The sequence below is a fragment of the Papaver somniferum genome, chromosome 5 (assembly GCF_003573695.1).
Source record: "Papaver somniferum cultivar HN1 chromosome 5, ASM357369v1, whole genome shotgun sequence".
In the NCBI taxonomy this organism is placed as follows: Eukaryota; Viridiplantae; Streptophyta; class Magnoliopsida; order Ranunculales; family Papaveraceae; genus Papaver; species Papaver somniferum.
In genome coordinates this window covers 4,009,240-4,029,618 of record NC_039362.1, presented here as the reverse complement: position 1 = coordinate 4,029,618, position 20,379 = coordinate 4,009,240, and the positions used below count along the sequence as shown (strand labels likewise).

At 35.0% G+C, this 20,379-nt stretch overlaps 1 protein-coding gene across 1 annotated transcript; it reads left to right on the top strand.

Moving 5' to 3' along the window:
* The first annotated feature begins 13,242 nt into the window (after nt 1-13,242).
* LOC113280903 lies at nt 13,243-19,159 on the top strand. The gene is made up of 7 exons (XM_026529505.1): nt 13,243-13,493; nt 13,732-14,383; nt 14,513-15,565; nt 15,692-16,777; nt 16,825-16,877; nt 16,978-18,312; nt 18,436-19,159. Exons 2-7 carry the CDS (start codon nt 13,910-13,912, stop codon nt 18,935-18,937), a joined length of 4,503 nt encoding a protein of 1,500 aa, XP_026385290.1. The 5' UTR covers nt 13,243-13,493; nt 13,732-13,909; the 3' UTR covers nt 18,938-19,159.
* Nucleotides 19,160-20,379: the final 1,220 nt, after the last annotated feature.

Genomic DNA, 20,379 nt, shown 5'->3' with positions numbered 1-20,379 from the left:
TTGCTTACAAGGAAGGATTTGCGTTGTTTGCGACTCAGGTGACTGAGCCTTATTTTTAAACATCATATTTTTCTTTTGCAACTCTTATAAAGGTTGTCATGAAGCAAGTATAACCACAAAAACCACAAACCTGATAGAGTTGTGATGGTGTAGGCTTGGATGATGGTGTGGACTTGCACGCTGGAGGCTCATGATCAAATCTCCCTGAAACCTTATTTTCCAACATTCTATGTTTTTACTTCAACAACTCTTATAAAGATTGTTACAGATTTTGATAAAAAAAACACAAAAAAACAGAACTTGTGAAGTGCAAGGATGGATGATGAGTTAAACTAACACACAGTAGGTTCATGTTCGAATCCCCATTCTTTTTTGATCATATTTTGTTTTTCTATATTTTTACTTCAACAACTCTTATAAAGATTGTTATTGTTATAGATTTTGATAAAGAAAAACAGAAAATATCAAAACTTGTGAAGTGCAAGGATGGTTGATGAGCGAAACTAACACGCAATAGGTTCATGTTCAAATGCGAACAACACTATTTTTTTTTATCATATTTTGTTTATCTTCACGACACTCGTGACTGGTTGTGATAGGATTATGAACTACATATCCGAAAAACGGTTGTTAAAGCTAAATGTCGTCACATCTGTTTTTCTTAAAGGTTTGTCGTTTGTTTTCTTGTCGCAACCCTTTGGTCTTGGGGCTCAACAGTGATGCCATTATATGACTCTTCCTTTGAAAAAGGTTGTAAAACATGGGATGTTCTACGACCTTTAGCAAAGAGTTGCAAAGCTCCAGTTGTAGATGTATATTTTTCTTGTAGTGATAACAAATGATGCAAAATTGATTTTCAATGACCGACTAGTTTTTCATGGAAGTTACACTTAGAAAAAGAGTTCTTGTGATCTTCTCCTCCTATTCATGGGATTAGAATTGCTTACAACAACTTCACAATTCATTCACTGATACACAACTATCAGAAACACTCTACTCACCCAATTACACGATCGTATCCTACGTGGATTTATATTTTTATTTTGCTTTATAATATGCCCATTATATAAATAGTTGCAACACATATGTGTGATAGAAATTTTACTCCAATAGCACACATCAAATTTCTAGACGAGAAGTCACTGCCCATTTTGGAGCGTTACCGTAAGAATTGGAGTTCTAAAGCTCACCCTCAAAGTAAAGCATTTCTTAGTTTTGTGTAATAATGTATATGACTAGTTATTGTAATCGCAGGAAATTCCGCAACTACATCCTGCTAAGAACTTGTGATATAACTAAACATATTAACCATGAATATGAAGATGAAATGCTAAAAATGTGAAATGGACACAAGGATATTTTACATGGTTCGATCAATGTAATCTCCATCCATGTTCTTCACTATGATTGTTCGAATTACTTGAGTGTTACATTTAGAATCTCCATTAATGGGTTTTTGGGTAGAGCTCTAGATATAGTTTTTGAGTGATAGAGGAAGAACATGAATACAAAAGATAAGGTTGACCTCTCTTATCTCTCTCCTTCTTTTTTCTTTATATATGCATTTACACAGTAGATGATAGCTAATATGTAGTGGAGTACAACTAATAAAGCCCCTATTTTCGGATCTTGGAAAGATATGGCCCCGCTCTTTATGTTGCTGCGCTCTTTTAATGTCGCCTTGCTCCTTTTATGTTTTTGTGCTCCTTTAATGTTGTTGTGCTCCTTTTATATGCATAAATGACGTGCCCTAAGGAAACATATAAATGGCACGCGCTAAGGAAAGGTATGGATTATGCGCCGTCTTGACGTTGTCGTGCTCTTTTACGGGTCGTACGGTATTTTGCTCCTACAGTTGGTACGTCCCATGTTGTGGAATTCAGATAATTTGGTTTATGTGTAATACCGATTTTCGTTTTTAACATCATGCAGAGTGATTTGGTTACCAGATTTGCACTTTTTTTTTGTTTAAAAATGATTTACAATCACTACACCAAATATGAGTCATCATGCAGACGTCTCATTCTCTATCTCATTTTCATTTTCTTCTCCTTTCTCTCGTTCTCTCTGTGAATCATCTCTACTTTCCCTCTTTCTGCTACCATCACCATCGTAACCAAACCCTTATTGTCGTCGTCGAGGAAGTAGGGTGTCGTCACTACTAACGCTTGACTTAGGAAGTAAACCCTAGATTCAGATTTTTTTCTTAATCTTATTTTGATTTTTTCCACTCAAAATCGTTAAACCGATTTCTAGTCTGTGTTCAGAGTTATGCTCACCATGTTATAGTATGGATTTATTTGATTATTAATCATTTGCAAAATTACAATTTTTTGACCTAATGAGGGAAATCAGAATCCGATTGCAAACTTTCTCTGTTCCGTGATTGCTGTTCGCGCGAGATTTTCCCCCGATTGGAGATTCATTTACCCTTTTCTCAGATTCAATTAATTTGAGGGTTTTATCTTCAAATGGCAGATTTAGAACGAAGGTATAACCCAAACCCTAGTTTTGATTTATTGTTTTTTCCTTTTCAATTTGATAAAAATGCAAGATATGATGTGATTGATTTTAGTGCAGTGATGTCAATTTGATGATAAAGATGTCTTAATTTTTCATTCACCACCTATATATTCAAATATTACTGAACAAATAGAGTTTGATTTTGAGAAATCTAGATTTATTACTAGCAGTTTTTCAAACCTTGCAGATTACCAGGTTTAAATGATGGTTATCAGGAAAAGAGAACCTGTTATAAAAGTTCTGGTCAGAGGGTTTTAACTTTTGTATTTGTCGCATTTATCGTTTCGAATCTGGATGGGAATCCATCGTTATTTGTCTTGTGAATTGCAGAGATGTTCAAGAGCTCAGAGTGGAGAGATTCAAGAAAAAGGTAAATGAACTATGTTGCCGAGGAGGGATCACATTTTGCATAGAAAGAGAAATAAACTAACAGATGGCAGAATCACCACTCAGGAAACACAAGTCCTACACAGAACTGATGTTTGTAAAAACCCCAGCAATGTATACTTAAGTATGGAATTTCACTTGGCCTTGGAAGTTTCTGGGCATTCTCTGGATTAGCATAAATCTAGGGCTTATACTTATTTTGTTTGCAGGGGCGTGTGATGACCTTTCTTAGGTACGTTCAGCTAAATCCCATCTCTAAGTTTTGTGGTTTGTTTCTTTGTTAGGGTGCAGTGTAAATGCTTTGTTTGTTCTTACTATTAGGCCCACTTTGTATCTGTCCGTCTCTTATATATAAAAATTAAAATGAACAATACTGGCGGTAAAGCTAGAAAGATGTGCAGGAAAAATGTGAATATTCAAACATGTAGAACCAATTCGAGAAGTCAGGGATGATTGTTGAGGGGTTCTTTGTCAAGATAAATGAAGGTGCAGCTCATATTACCCCAAATTTTAGCTATTTTAATTTGGGGGTTATTTAATAGCTAACATGTACAATAGCGCCCAACAGTAGCATCACTGATTCATACCACATGAATACCACTGCATCCCCATTGTAGTTGTGTTTAAGGATACTGATCGTAGGTTACTGATATTCATTAACTTTAGTTTATGTCGACATGGAATAATTAAGTTTGTGAATTGCTTGCAGTCTTTTGAAGAGTTTGCAAAATTGGAAGGAAATATGAGTAAGCTCCAAAGATCCTCATGGAAGTTCTTTCCTTTTTTTATCTCCTTTTTATGATACTTAATTTCTTTTTGCCGAACTGAAGTCATTCTGAGTTTTATCGACTTAAGCGATCCTCATGGATAAAGATGATGTTCTTATCAAAAGAAAAATTTGAATTTAGTCCTTATAATACTCTTTAACTGATTTTGTGGCACTATGTTCCAGACAAGCAAGAAAATATATGAGCTAGGAGTAAGGATGGGTGTGATCTAAGACTACTATTAGTTTATCTGATCTTGCACCATTTTTGTCAATGAATTCATGGCAAGGACATACTCTCTCCATCTCATCTTCATTCTTTATGCTCTTTATCTTTAAATATTAATAAGCCATGGTAACACAGTTTTATGTACTGAATGTGCCACAGAATGAATGGTGCTTTCATCTTCTCTTATTTGCGTACATCATATTATTTAAGGTCCATGATGTACATCACAATATTTGAGGTCCATGATGATACCCTTCATGAATAAAGTAGTTCATATGGTTATTTTTGTGTTTCCCCTCCATTAGCGCTCCCTCGAACCTGCAATCCCATCATTTTTTTCGAATTCGTTAATTAAGGCAATTATTACTCAAGACAATCAAACTTTGAATCTCTTTAGTTGAGCTCCATGTATCGACATATTCTTTGGGGTATGGATTTGTTGTTTACTTATAGAATTATTTTTTATGAAATGTGTTATTCCTATATGCCACAGTTCAAAAGAATGTAACCCCATCGCTGGATCTGCTGTCTTCGAGACGATCTGAATTTTATACGGAAATGCGGTGAGTGTTGCTTAAGATTACTAAAAATTTGGTCATACAAAATCGGGTTACAAAGGTACGAACTAATATATTTGATTTGGTATAAATATAACAGTACAAATGCAGTGAGTATTGCTTTAAGTGATGCTAATTCATGGTCTGCCCTGTCTCACTTAAATGTGCTTTTCTTGCTTTTGCCCGGCGATGTGGGTATTGAGATTAATAGGTTGTTCTTTGATATAATACACTCATGTACCTTTATATGTTAATTAAAAAATTGTTTAAAGTGCTAGCCGCTTGGGTGATCAATGTACCTCCAGATTCACAGTTAAAAACATGGGATTAGATATCTCATCTATGTACAGATTCTCTTGTTTTTAATGGAGAAAAAATTTGGGTGTTTTAACTTTTTTTAGTTATGGTGTTGTTTTGTAGGCGGGGTCTGCAGCTTGAGCAAGCTGCATACAACAACCAACGTCTCTACCTATCTGAACAGGTATACACTCACCGTTGTTGGTGGCATTAGTTATATGCTCTTTCATATGCATGTAGAATGCTTAAGTTATAAGTGCATCTTGTTATTTTCTATTTTCTGTTTTTCGAACATGGAGTTGCTGCATGTTAGGAACTCCATGAGCCATATAGGTGATAATATAGTTACTGTAAATGCAACCATCTGAAGTAGGTGATTTTGTGCCAAAAGGATTTGGAAACAATCTAGATGTTGGATCAGAAGATGCGGTAGAATACTTCTGAAACATCATACTGTAGTAACTGTAATAGAATTGTAGATAGTTGATTATTTATAGGAAGTTCAAACTTTAAGCTTCATATTTCATATCGAGATCACCTGCACCTGATTTACTTTCTTAGAATTTGATATTAATTTTCCTATAGATCCTTCTAATCTCGAATTTATATTATGCCAGCAAATACAAGTCGGTGGTTTTGAGTAGTATTCAGGGTCATATATATGCTGCAGCAGTAGACCAAGGATCTGCAAAATCACCAAGGTCTAAAACACCTTCTGAAGCTGTTGGTGATAAAACTTCTGAGAGCATTTGTTTTGGAGCATGTGGTATCTACTAGGGGCATGACAACACGGTTGAAGATGTGTAGTTTTGTCCATAAGGTGATTGATAGTTATACTTACATATCCATTTGACAATCCTTCATAAGATCTTCGTGATGTGTTTCATATTTTTTGTGTACACGGAGTTCATCATGGTATATCATCATATAAAAAGAAATTTTCTATGATGGTTTTGTTGGATTAATTTGATTTCCAAATGAACAGGGATAACTTGATGTTCTAGGGTATATTGATGTGGTTTTGACCGGTCAAAACCACTATTTTTATGTTGTTACAAAAAATTTGTAACCGCAAAAAGCTGTTGAGAAATTCCAGTTTTGTAACTGTTGGAAACTGTTGCGACCATCTATTTTCGCAACTGTTAATTTATATTTTTTAATTTTAATATTTTAATACCATTAGATAAGAGTACTATTACAAGAAACTAATTGGAAGCCTAATAAAATAATCTCCGACAACGTACTACTACACTAATTTAACAGGTTATCGTGCTAGCCTACTAGCGAGCCTCATGAGAAACCTAGTCAAGGGAACCGAAGCGGATGAGGGCTGAGATTATGTCGCGAAAAACCTTGATCTAGGTTTATCAGCCGAACTTCACTCTTTGACTTTCGAACCTAAGTTCGGATGACTCGAGCAAAAAATATGACACTCAGACTTAGCATTGTTCTTCAAAAAGTGAAATTCGACTAACATTTTTTTATTTTATTATCAGCGGAACTGTTCATCAACACTTTCAGAATGACCATTAATGAGTGGTACGGCTAATAATTCATTTCAATTGTAAGCCGAACTTCACTCTGTAATTAGTCGAAGATGATGAAAATTGTAGTCCAGTTAGCGTCAGTTGGAGTAAAGAAGAGAGAAAAGAAGAAAAATAATTAAGAAAAAATAATAATTAAAAAAATAATAATTGCAACTTGTTCAATTAATAGTAGTACGATGTTGGAGCTTCGCTTGTTAGTCCTTCACCTAGTTTCTTGTAATAATACTCTTAATTAATAATAATAATAATTATTAAAAAAACATGCAACATGTTAGAGTAATGTAGTAGTTGTTGGAGCTTAGCTTGTTAGGCTTCCAAATAGTTGAAATAATAGTCTTTATCCAATAATAATAATAATATTATTATAAACAAAAAAGTACATAATAATAAAAAAATCTTATCAAAATATTAAATATTTAAGAAAAAAATATTCAAAAAAAGTTTTTAACAAAATAAAAAAAATAAAAAAGTAAATTAATTAATAATCAAAGTTACCTAAGTAATTTAACTAGATTTAGACACCCCTTATCAACCTAAACTCGTTAGGGTAAGCATTGAGTATGGCTCAAAAATTTCTGGTATGCCTCAAAACAAGTTTCTAAAAAATTTAGTGGCCAAATTAAGGGATGGGCTATAGCCCGGGTTAGCCCCCTATTTGGCCCGTCCCTAGCTGTACCAAGCATATATATGTTGTTTCATAAGATCGTTAAATCAATCAAATAAGATAGTCTTACAGGTTTATCTCTTTTTATGTTCCCGTAATTGGGTGATAATGGGAAGATTATTAGAATATTGCTCAGTTGAATCCACATGTGTTTAAGTATGTTATCATATTTAGTGGTCAAGTTTAGATATCAAAACTATACGCTTGAATCGCTGGCTAAAGGCAGCACTGGATTAAGTTAGACTTATGTTAGAGGTGTGGGATGAAATACTCAGATTTACACTGAAAATTTGAAAATGAAAAATGAAAAATCGTTGATCCAAGATAAAGGTCTTGGATTGGGCGGACATTTGAGTTACGCCCGATGAAATTTTTTTGGGGCGGAAATTTAAATTACGCGCGACCAAATTTTAATCGGGACCGTTGCGTGACAACACGGACTAAACCCAAAATTTAATCTTTTTTTTGATCTTTGATCTTTGATTTTGATCGCAACACTGCAGTTACTCTAATATTCTAAAAAAAAAAGTGACAAGGTCTCCGGTCCACCCCAAAATTGTTCTTCCCCATAGTTTTTATAATGTTTTTATTATCATTAAAGAAACTATTGATTTCTTTCCAAGTTGTTGTGCCCAATACGTAGATGCTCTACATGTCTTGGACTCTTCCTCGTATGTACTAGCGCCAACTAGTTTGTTGGTGGAAGATGTATGGAAAATAAATCCATTATATTATTATCATTTTATTTTATTTTTTAAATTTTATTAATGTATCTTATTAAGTCATTATACAAAGCTTTTTTAAATTGGAATATTTTATTATTACCTAAAGAGTATTACATTAACTAGTTGCAAGTCTAACAAGCAAAGTTCCAACAACGTATAACTACATTTAATTGAATAGGTTTCCGTGCTAGCCTACCAGCGAGCCCTATTGGTAACCTAATCAAGGGAGCCGAAGCGGATGGGGGCTGAGATTGTATCACAAGGGGGGAAAGCTAATTCTACCTTTCATGTTAATTCCTGCAATATTACGACATTGGGGGCTCGAACCTGAGACCTCCTGGAGTGCATGAAACTTTGGTAAAAGGGGATGACTAGCTGAGCTAGGTTCCCATTTTATTAATGAGAGCATCTTCAAAGGAATTTGGATCTCTAAACAACCCGGTGACACATAAGATTTTAGATACTCTAACATAAAAAAAACTCTCTCCGATGGTAGTTGGATAATCAAAAATTGGTATGAGTTAAGGGTTTGAGTTTGGATGAGAATATCTAAATTTAGATACTCCCATCCATAACAACGTCATAAAATTTTCTGTTTTAAAATTATTTTGGCCACCTTTTAAATTAAGTAACGTATAACTAAATGACAATGGTATTAAAACAATATATAAATACAACTATCATTGGAGATGCTTGTCAAAACAAGATTATCTATTTGTATAATGTTAACTAAAAGCATACTTTTTAGGTTTCCATATAGGATATATACCTAGACAGCGTTGGAGATGCTCTGATATTTTTAGTAGAAAAATAATTAAAATTTGGATTTATTAATTGGGGTAATTTTATAACAGTTTATAAATTTATTTTAAGAGTTTTAATAAGTTAGGAAAGTTTCCTAAAGGTAATATCTATTTAAGGAGCTCCAAAAACGAAAATTGGAAGACTTTTTTGATCAATTAAATTATTTTTTTATTGTTAAAGTTTGTTTAACTTTATTGTGATTTTTATTTATCATCGGGTTCATCCCAAGGTTTAAGTAATCATCCTATCTATAGTTGCGATACTTCGATGTTGCGAGGTCTGGATTATTTGTTCATAGTCATTATTCGTAATAATAATTCTAGTTATCTGCATCACAGTTCCACCTGCAAAGTTACAAATTTTACCTAAGCATCCACAATCATGGCTATAAAAACCATATATGCAACACAAAAAAATAATTATGTAGCATCGATATATAAATAAATGCTATGTTAAAAAAAGATATCCAACGTCAGGTATGGCTACCAATAACTGGAAAAAGGTTATAACTTCTTCTGGACTTGAACGTAGTTTTATTTTCGGAAAATGGATCATTTTCCCAACCATAAGTATGGAAGTAATGGACTTGTAAAATATATGTCTGGATGAAAAAGATACAAGAAAATTTATTCATATATACCCCTTACTTCAAACTTTATTCTTTATCATATCATTTTCTCTCTCCTATTTATTTATTCTCTCCAATTTAAGATTAATTGCGAGAAATGTCTTAACTTCCGAACTATAAGTCGGATTTTATTAAAATTTGTATTTTTGCAAATGACTCGGAAATATCTACGAAACAGGATCCAATGTTGACATGAAATTCGAAAAAAAATAATTTACCATGCCGAGGATACATTATGCACCCAGGTGCAACCTGTCCAAAATTTATTTCCTATAATAATATGCATTATGCACCCAGGTGCAACTTGGCCAAAACAGATTTATACAAAAATATGCATTATGCACCCAAGTGCAACCATTCCAAAACATATTTCTTATAAGAATATGCATTATGCACCCAAGTGAAACCTGGTAAAATATATATTTACTCTAAAAATATGCATATCATTATGCACTCGAGCGCAACTAAGCCAAAACCTATTTTTTGATAAGAATATGCATTATGCACTCGACTAAAATAAGACCTTTGCATCGGTTACTCGTCTTGACACCATTAGATCCGTGATTGCCATGGCTTCTCAAATAGGTTGGTTAATACACTTGAATCGTAATTTTTGAATGGAGAACTCCAAGAAGAGGTCTACGTAGAACAACCACAAGGTTTTGTGATTGAAGGAGAAGAAGACAAGGTATACAAGTTAAAGAAATCTTTGTATGGACTAAAGCAAGCACCAAGAGCTTGGTATAGTGAGGTAGATGGATACTTTAAAATGAAAAACTTCAACAAAAGCAAGGGTGGCCTACACTATATGTGAAAAACAAAAGGTACATCTATTCTCATCGTTGCTTTATATGTTAATGATCTTATTTTTACGGATAATGATGTTCATAACTTCATATGATTGAACAATTCAAGAGAGAAATGATGATGAAATATGAGGTGAGTGACATGGGTTTGCTCAAGTACTTCCCTGATATTGAAGTTCACTAAAGTGAAGATGGAGTATTCATTTCTCAAAGCAAGTATGCGGGAAAGGTGTTGAAGAAATTTGGTTGTAACCCCACATAAACACCACATGTAGTGAATGAGAAACTCAAGAAAGATGACGAAGAAAGAAAAGTTGACGAGATTTACTATAGAAGTCTCATTGTAAACTTGTTGTACCTTACACATACAAGACCCGACATCATGTTTGCTTCAAGTATGCTTTCTAGGTTCATGAGTTCACCTAGTCATCTACATCTTGACACGGCAAAGAGGTTGTTAAGGTATATTCAAGGAACAATGAATTTTAGAATCATGTATTCTAGAAATTTGGATGTCAAACTAGCTGGCTATTGTGATAGCTACTTGGGAGGATATATTGATGACATGAAGAGTACATATGGGTATGCTTTTTCTCTTGGTTCGGGAATTATTAATGGGCGTCAAAGAAGAAACCAACCATAGAACTATCTACGACGGAAGCGGAGTACATTTCGGCATCAACAACTACGTCTCATGTTGTATGGCTAAGAAGAATCATGGAATGCTTCCAAGAGAAACAAGAAGGGTGCACAAAAATCTTTTGTGATAATAAATCGGTAATTTGCTATGTACAAAAGTTCAGTTGAGCATTGTAGAGCAGGACACATCAAACTCAAGTATCACTTCATTCGACAAGCGGTTGAATATGCTGAGATAGAACTAAAGTATTGCAAGACGGAAGACCAATTGGGGGACATATTCACCAAGACACTTCCCAAAGGAAAGTTTCACAATTTTAGAGAATTACTAGGAGTTATAGATCATCAAATTAAGGAGGAGGATACTGAGTAATGTGATGAAATGTGTTTGTACACAACTGTTGTTCAGATAGCCAATTGGCAGACATATTCACCAACGAACAACTTTTGTTTAGAATGTGCATTTTCTCTACATACTAGTATGTGTCTATTTTATTTGATAGAAATGAATGGACATTAGAGATCCACGGGTTCACTTATCTTTATGGTCACATATGGACCAAGTAAAGAGAGAAATATATTATTGAGAAAGATTAATGAAATAAAAGAGGAAGAGAGGAACTACTGTCCCCTTCTCCATTTCAACCAGAATCATGTTGATCTTCATCATAAATTCGACCAAAAAACGGAAAATAACAAACCTACCTGTGCACTGCTTGATTTATTGAGACAATTTTTCAAACATCAAGCCAACTGGACCAAAACCCCACACAGAGAATCAATTAACTTACAACTACCTTTGGTTGCAATACCGATTTACTTCAAAATAATTAAATCATCATAGTTTTACAGAATTTAAATAAATATGGGAACAGAAACATTCAAAATTTTAATAATTTTACAGAATTTGGAAAATCATCATAATTTTACAAAATTCATAGAAAATATAAAGATGATGAAAAGGAAAACTTGCCAATGGAGTTTGTTAGCTCTGTCAATCAAATGGATCTGGAGTACCAAATACTGCTTATAAAATTGTTGGTGATAGTGTCGTTGGTGGTGGAGGAGGGTGTCGCTGGTGGGGGAAAACATATCGAGTTTTATGAAAAGAGAAGATAAAGAGGGTATATTAGTAAACTGATAAAATAAATATTTGGACAAGATATCCAGAAAATGTATTAGAACCATTGATTTTGAATTGAGAAATTGGGTCAATTGCCCAAATATTTTTAAAACATGGTTCTAATGGACGAGTAAAAATTAGTATGGGTGAAATGGATTCCAAAAAAATAGTAAGGATGAAAATGGATACATCCTGATGTAAATTAAAAATAAGAAAAAGTATTTGAAAATGGGTAGGATGAAACTTTTTACATCCTGGCTATTTCTACATTCTCGTCCATTTAAACAGTATCAAATTTGATATGTTTTTCCACCCAAGAATTGTCGTTATTGGGTTAATTGACCAATTTTGTGTTTTGAATTCTAGGTTATTGAACCATTGTCATATTTTGCTTGAATTCTACACCCACGAATTCAAATCCAAAGATTAATATATTAACCGAAAAACTGGTTTTATATGTGTCATAAGATAGAACCATAATTGAGTCAAGATGATAATAAAAGGTCATTTAAGTAAGTTTCGATATTAGGTACAGAACCTAACTAAAAGCATCTTGTCCACCTCCTCTTCGTCACTTTGTTTACTATCCGACCACCAACCCACCCCAATCTCCATTAGAAGCAGTGTTTTAAAACCAAGATCGGACATTGACCCAGTAAAGTTATTGGGTCTGGGTCAACTGGTTCAACCAGTTGTTTAATTGGGGTCACTGGGTTAAATAATAAGTAACAGAAATTTTGTAACATTCCCATGTTCATACCATTTTCAATGTATGCTGACATAAAACTCAAATACCTCCAGCGATCCGGCCGTAAGTTTTTTCCTTCGATCCAAACATGGGATGTTTGAATTTCTTTTTTTGGTTACAGGACCCACAATTCACTTATATATATATATGATCAAAATTAGATCTAGACTATATCAAAGCTTATTATCTTAATATTATTAAAGACAAACTGTAAGAATTACAGGAATCTGATAATTACAAGAATATTATCAAAACTTATATATATATAAAGAAAGTACAGGAATCTGATGATTCATTTGCTGAAGAATTATTGGTACCTTCATTGATAAGTAAAAGAAGACGAAGTAGATTGAGAAGTCATACCGGATCTGTTTTAAGAATCTTTAAAGTCCTATTTCATTCTAATTTTTAAATTTCTTTCTATTTCAATCTCTGGAAACATATTAATAATATGATAAAAAATTTCTTGATAGATTTTCATGGGTAGTGAAATTGGGTTAAACTAGTGTTGTTGAATCATACCGGGTGATATGGTTTGCTGGTCCAAACGGCCGTTTCACCCGTTTTACAAAATTTAAAGAGGTTTTTATATAATCACCGGGTAAATATCGAACCAACCCAGAAAAATAGCTGGGTTACCGGTTTACGGGTCCAACCAGACGTCCTGGTCCTTGGGTCTGATACCATTGACTATAGCATAACTCGGTATTATTGGAAAAAAAAAAGAAGTAACAAACATAACTCTATCAACCCACCTTCGTTCAAAAAATAAAATAAAAACCTTTATTTTCTCCTTCAACGTACCAAACCACTCCCCAACAATTTAATGAGTCAAAATCCAAAGCAAAACCAATCGCCATGAACACTTCTTTCCAGATTGATAACGGAATCACGAATTAAGTCTCGAGTTTGGTGTTTGATCATAACCTTCTCCATCAAAATGAACTTCCCATCTCAAGGGAAGCGAAATGATTCCTAGCACCACTGCCTCATCATCAACTATCGTTGTCGATTAAAAAAGAACATTTTCTACAGGTAAAACATTCTGAGGTGAGATTGATCTAATTCGTTGCATTTGATGGTTATTTTTCAGAATGTTTGGATTCAAATCATTGGTACTGGGAAGAAATTGAATTTAATTGATGAAAAATTCGCTCTGTTCTTCATTTTTTTTTATCTGTTTTTTAATCCAATTTCTTAAAATTGATGAACTTTAAATTTGATTTATTATCTCAAATTTCATGAATATGGAAAAAGAAAAAACTGATTTTATTCTTTTTTCTGACAGGAATACGGTTTATGATCATTATCACATAGAAGCCTTCCTTTGACAATACACCATTTGCTGGCCAATAATTTACCTAATTAAGTTATCTTCTCAAAAATAATACTCTCCTATTTTCATATGCACTTCAATGGCGTCTACCTAGGATCCCGAAAATCTATTTACCTCCCTTTCATATAAAATGGTTCATCTTAGTGAGCTTTCTTGGGATGAACTACTAGCTACTGATAACCCGGATTTGATTTGGCCACAAGATCACCAGACAGAGAATGAGATCATACGCAGATGCCCTGAATTTGCCACATTATATCAAATATTGAGTACCCACCTGTTTCTTCAGGCTTCAGAATATGGATATGTCGACATTGTGAAGGTTTTATTAGCTAAAGACGCAGGTCTATGTCATCTCTCGGATCCATTGGGCAGAAGTCCGCTTGACTATGCAGCCAAGACTGGGAAAATGGAGGTTATTGATATACTACTTCAGACTATGCATACATGCCAAATAGAAGCCGAAACTGTAAAGTTGTTGGTGGAGAATGCTCTCCTTATTGCTATTGCAGGGAATCAGCGGGAGGCCTTTCGAGTGTTGGCGTACAAATACATGGAGGATTGGGATAGCAACAAGGTGGCATCCATTAAAACAACAAACAAGGTTAGAAAATAAGGATAGAAAATAAAATTACGAAATAATTTAAAGAGCTCTATTTTTAGTACTAAGCAATCCCTGGCCCTAGTGGTAAATCACGTTTTAACTTAATTTTTTATATTTATGTTTAATTAGCTACTACTGCAAGCAAACGGTGGAGTACAAGATCCGAGGATGTCAGAGGTGGTTCAAATTATGGGTATTCAAGAGTTAAATAAACTACTCATGGTTGCATGTAAAGAATATTCCCTGAGGAGGCAAAAGGAACAAAATGATCTACGGGTGAATGCTAAGGAGCTGGAGGGATTGCTGAACAAATACCCACTTCTCTTTGAAACAGTCAGTTCTCCAAGATCGTGTCCGCTAGAGACACAGTTATACCTAACTATTTTGACAAAGGAAACTGATGATCTTGTTAAACACATCATGAGACGACGAAAACCCGAGCTTTTCGAACCCAGCTATTACCCATTGCATGAAGCTTCCGGATCTGGCTACATTAAGACCGTAAGATTGATGCTATCCCAAGTAAGTTGTACTTCTACTGCGTGTTCTCAGAAATCCAAAAGCAGAGGAGACACTCCCCTTCATCATGCAGTATCGAATTTTGGCACAAATGAAGTCATTCGCATATTGCTGTCTACTTCTTGGGACTGTGTTGGAGCAGTGACAGATGACAGGAGAAACCCAGCTCTCTTTCTTGCTGCGCGTTTGAAAAGATACAGCCCCTTTAAGATCTTGTTGGAGTATCACATCATCAAGGATGAGCTCTTGGACAACAATAATGTCAATTACTGGAAAGGTGGAAAGTTTGTGTTGGAGATAGCTGATAGATTCGTCCATATTGTGAAAGAGCTCTTAAGTCAATCTGATTGCAAGGTGTGTTTTGTAGAATATAAGGATAATGAGAACTGGAAGGGTTGCATGGAAGCAGTCATCAATGGTAAACTTACAGACAACATTTTGGATGTAGTTCAAGATGTGGAAAAAGAAAAAAATGGTCCTTTAGTTCATCTTTCTTATTACAGAAAGTCCATAACTTTGAAAGTCTTGCTGAGGCACCCTCGGATTAGAGAGATACTTGAAATCCAAGGTCAATATGGATACCCCAACTTATTAAACACGCTAAGCAAGCCAGACTCCAGAAACACAAATTTGATGGGTCTACTATTAACCTGGGAGTATGAGGTATTAGAGCCACAGATCTTTAATTCATGGTAGTATATTTTTGAGTGGTACTGACTTAAGTTTCCTTTTCTTTCTTTCTTTCTTTCTTTCTTTCTTTCTTTCTTTCTTTGATCGATAATTAAATAGAGGTATCACCAAGCCATACTGCTCGTGGATGCTATTCAAATGGGAGATTTCGAAGGCTATATGGAGTTACTTTCCCTATATCCAGACATCCTTGACCGTGTATCTGAATTCCCTCTTGGGGGTACACCATTACATATTTCTATCAAGGCAGGAAAGGGGAAACTAACTACATTCATAAAAGATATCATACGAACAAGGCCTGATTTTGCACATTGTCCAAATCGGAATGGATTCACCCCACTTCATGTTGCATCAGCTAAAGATTACCTGGACATCGTAAAAGAGTTGATTGCTCAAGTTGGGCCCCATCTATGTTTTCTTAACCGGTATCCAAGTTCTTGGAGGAGTTGTGATGATCTTGATGATTCTACTGATGATGATAAAGGGAGAAAAGAACAAGAAATTCTTGATTATGATGAAGATAATTCTCTTTTTAGTGATGCTTGTTGTTTTGTTGTCAAAACTCCTTTGCATTGTGCAATCAATAATCATCGGATTTCTGTCATTAATGAATTGCTCCCAATTTGGTGGAACTCTAGTACTGGAATGGCATTAAAGGGAAGGGATATCTCTCTTTTGAGAAGTGTTTTAAGTCCTGGCGAAGGAGGTTATTCTGAAGCAGGGACAATGTTGATATTAAGGTATATTGAGGATCAGCTTTTGTGCTCTGAGGATTGGGATACGAATGCTGCATCAGAGTTGAGCAGTGGGTACATTCAAATCATGAAGCTTCTAGTAAACCCAAATACTTCCTGTCATCTGTCTCTTGTTTTTGTCGATAAGACGGAAGAAGATAAAAATATTAATGGTGTTTATAATCACTGCTCTGCAGTCATCGAAGTCAAATGTGGTACTATCAACCTGCTAAACGGAGAAAATTATAATGTTTATAATAAGCTCACAACTTCTTATCTCAAGTATTTTCAGGAAGTGACCAGTACCCAAAGGAAAAGAATTCTTAATCTGTGGTTGGATAAACAGAAGTCCATAATAATAATGGAGATCTGGATGAGAAGTCCTCTGTTTTACACCGAAGATAAAGATGGCAGAACCGTCAGAGACAGTCTGTGGAACTGCAAAGAGAAGGTACAGCTGGTCGCAAATTTAAGTTGCTGAAGTGATATTTGTTGTAGGGGGGCGGCAAGGATGAGTTTGGGAATGTAATTCCACTACATATTACGATATGGTATCTAGGCTTTACTTAAACTTCCCGATCCACTTGGTGTTAGTTCTTCCATTGGCAAATTTAAACTTAGACTAATAATTGTTTTACTTGTGATGCTTAGGGATGATGAAATTCATAATGGCGATACATCATCTTCAGAAGATGACAGTATTGATGGGAATGAAGAAACATCAGAAAATGCAGAAGTCGATGGAGTACAAAATACATCTGAAAAATGTGTTTGTCCTGAATCTTTTAGTGAAATGCCTAGTGATCAAGTACAGTTGCCTGATGCAGAGGAAGATAATAACAGAGAGGTACATGAACAAGATCTACCTGGCGTAAATGTTTCTGATAATCCAATTGGCGTCAATTCTACTATGAATGATCAAAGATTATTCTTAAATTCCGGTCAAATGTTTGAATCTGCAAGCAAATGTCGGCATGCTATCAAAACTGCGTCCATATTAGCCAAAAAGGTAGTTGGGTTCGAGAAATCTACCAGGACCAGAATCTTTGCTATGTGCTACTACAATAAAAGCTGTCAATGGAGCCTATCTGCAAATGTTGAGGGAGATGGTAAAAGTTTTAAAGTGCGTAAAATGGTAAGCAAGCATACATGCCCTTGTTTGGATGACTCTAAAAATAAATTGGCAACTCCTGAATGGATAAGTGATTGTGTAGTCGATTACATATGGCCTGACAAGAATGCATTTTTCAAACTGAATGAAATGAGAATTGTATCGTTTATTAAGGACAATTACCAAATAGATATAGAGGCTACGCCTGCTTCAAAGGCAAAGAAACTTGCTATAGAGAAAATACATCATTTACAACTCCAGGATTACATTGCCAGAGTCTTGCAACCGAATCCAGACAGCATTGCATCCTTAACTTCTAAAAATGATAGGGAGTTTGAAGGTTTGTTTATCTCATATAAGGCATGCATGAATGGTTTCTTAAGGGGTTGCTTGCCACTTGTGTTCTTCGAGAAAATTCCTACAGAAAAAGGAGACGGAGGTAACAACCTGCTTGCAGCAATTGGTGTAGATGGGAACAAAAACATGTTCCCATTTGCATTTGCACTCCTGAACAAGAAAACTGAGTTGAAAGATGCATGGGAACTCTTTTTTGATCATTTAGATTATATTGTTAAACATCCTGGATTTAAGCAGATGAATATTATATCAAACCCTTCATATGAGTTAACTGAAGCTATTGAAGGTAAGTTTCCTAGAGCAGTGCAGGGACCTTTTGCCTGGCATTTGTCTCTAGAGATGCAAAACAAATTTGGAAGCAATATAGACATGTGTTGTCAGCAGATTGCTATGGCTTTAACCACAGAAGAATACAATAAAGCCTTTGCAGATCTGAAGTTTGGAAATGAAGAAGCAGCTGAATGGCTAGTAGAAAACCTCCCGAGAAATTGGGTTACTTCAAAATTTCTCCCAGCAAGGTAGTTTCACACAGGAGTAAATTACTTATTTCACGTAATGTTAATTACTGATAAGATTTTTGAAGTATATGTTTATTTTGTTTTTCAACTTTGACGGAACCATGATTCTAAATTACTTTGCAGGATCTCACCCCTTCCAGCTATGCTGGAGCAAATAAGTATTTGTTTGAGGCGGATGTTCGATGAAAGAAGAGATAAATCCACGATCAACTCACCAAGTTGTCTGACTCAATATGCCGATGAGAGGATTAAGGCAGCTGATGAAGCCTCTAGAACTCATACTGTGCTCCCGCCAAAACATTCGATCTATGAGGTTCAAGATAGCAATAACAATATGAATTATGATATAGATCTTCTAAAAAAGAGTTGCACGTGTTTGCACTGGCAAAAGATGGGGATCCCGTGTTCCCATGCAATTGCCACAATCAAGAAAGTGCAGAAAGACACACCTATTTCCGAGTATTGTGATGGCTATTATTCCATACAAAGTTATCGAATGGCTTACGAAGATACAATCGAACCGGTTAAGGTGTTACATATGCCATATATCCCACCAAAGAAAAGAACAAAAAAAATCAGTGATACTTCAGGAGAAAGCAGGAGAAAGAAATCTAGGGAAACATGACTACGCGCTTCATTGATATGTCCATAAGATATCATGACATTCATGTGAGCCTAGTAAGATTCCATCATTATTCTTGAGAAAATTCAGTTTGCTAATCTGGATGATAAACTGCTGGTGTCTGCTAAATACTTAGTTCGCTCAGGAGTAAGATTGTGCTTGTTTATGATTTTTCAGATAAATAACTTATTTTTGAATTTTGCTTCTACTAGAGTTTTTCTAAAATCTGCCCAACCGCATGTATTTATGTTTTAAGTCTAGTATTTCGATGAATCTAGGACGGAATACCTAAATCTTTGTGTATGACTAATGTAGCTGTAAACAATAAAAGTTAGATCAAAATAAGAAAAGAACGAACTTTAGAACCTTTAAAGAATAAAAAAGGCGATAATCTCCGAAAATGAGTTTAGTAAGAAAAAAGAAGAGCCGTGTCAAGGTTTTGGTCGGATAGTGAAACCGAGCTTAGATTGGAAAAAGAAGGTTGTGAATTTATAAGAGTTGGAAGAATACATCCTGTTGTCTCCATTGGGTAGTAATTGGAAACTAAAAGGTGCTATGTTACTAAATGGAAACTAAAAAGGTCTTACATTACTACCGCGTCTACGAAGACTATTATGTGTTTGTATTATTTTTTGTCACGGAAAATAAAAAGACAGTATTGGTCCTAATTGGAAACTAAAAAGTACATTTCTGCTTGTGAACTAATTAGAGACTTAAAGGTGCTATCCTACGGTCGTGCCTACAATGGAATCAATTGGAAATTAAAAAATTCCGTCGATTTACAGCAAGCACTATCGGGCTCATTTGCTTGGCCTTAGACCAACTCCAGTGGAACTGGCAAAACAACTGACTTGCCCATTTATTCCTTTTAGTGAGACTGACAAACGAGTAAATGGATGGACAAACCCTTAAATAAATGGGTTTGTTTATTGCGACGCTCGCATTAACATGGTTGGCGGCCTCAACAAGGACGAAATTCGTCTCACATTGAGACGATTGTCGTTGATTGAGCCAGCAACGACTACTCTCATCCAATTTCACTCCATATAAATAGAATGAATTTCAACTCCAAAATCAAACCTGCTCCACCTTTTACACCCACAATTTCTAATAATTCCACCTCAATTTTAAACTTTTAATCTCAAACTCCTAAAAGCTCCTCGGAATTTTAATCTCAAACTCCAAAATCACACTTTCTACCCCCACAACGACTACTCTCAGTCTCCTCGGAGATAGAGCTAGGGTTTGCAATTGTTCTTGCAATTGTTTTACATGAATCCTTTGAGAGCTCTCGTTTTTCTCTCTACTTTCTATAGTGAATCCTAGATCCAAAAACCTTCTCTTAACGTCGACTCCTAAGCAGTATAGTCAAAATCGCTCTCAAAGACCGATTACTCACCGAGTAATCGCTACAGGATATATGATCGAGCCGACTTCTTATTCCA

Excerpts from the sequence above, each read along its gene's own strand:
- LOC113280903 (XM_026529505.1), top strand. The coding sequence starts at position 13,910 with ATGGTTCATCTTAGTGAGCTTTCTTGGGATGAACTACTAGCTACTGAT. Across the intron at positions 16,778-16,824 it reads TGTGGAACTGCAAAGAGAAG|GGGGGCGGCAAGGATGAGTT; the intron begins GTACAGCTGGTC and ends TATTTGTTGTAG. Across the intron at positions 16,878-16,977 it reads CCACTACATATTACGATATG|GGATGATGAAATTCATAATG; the intron begins GTATCTAGGCTT and ends TGTGATGCTTAG.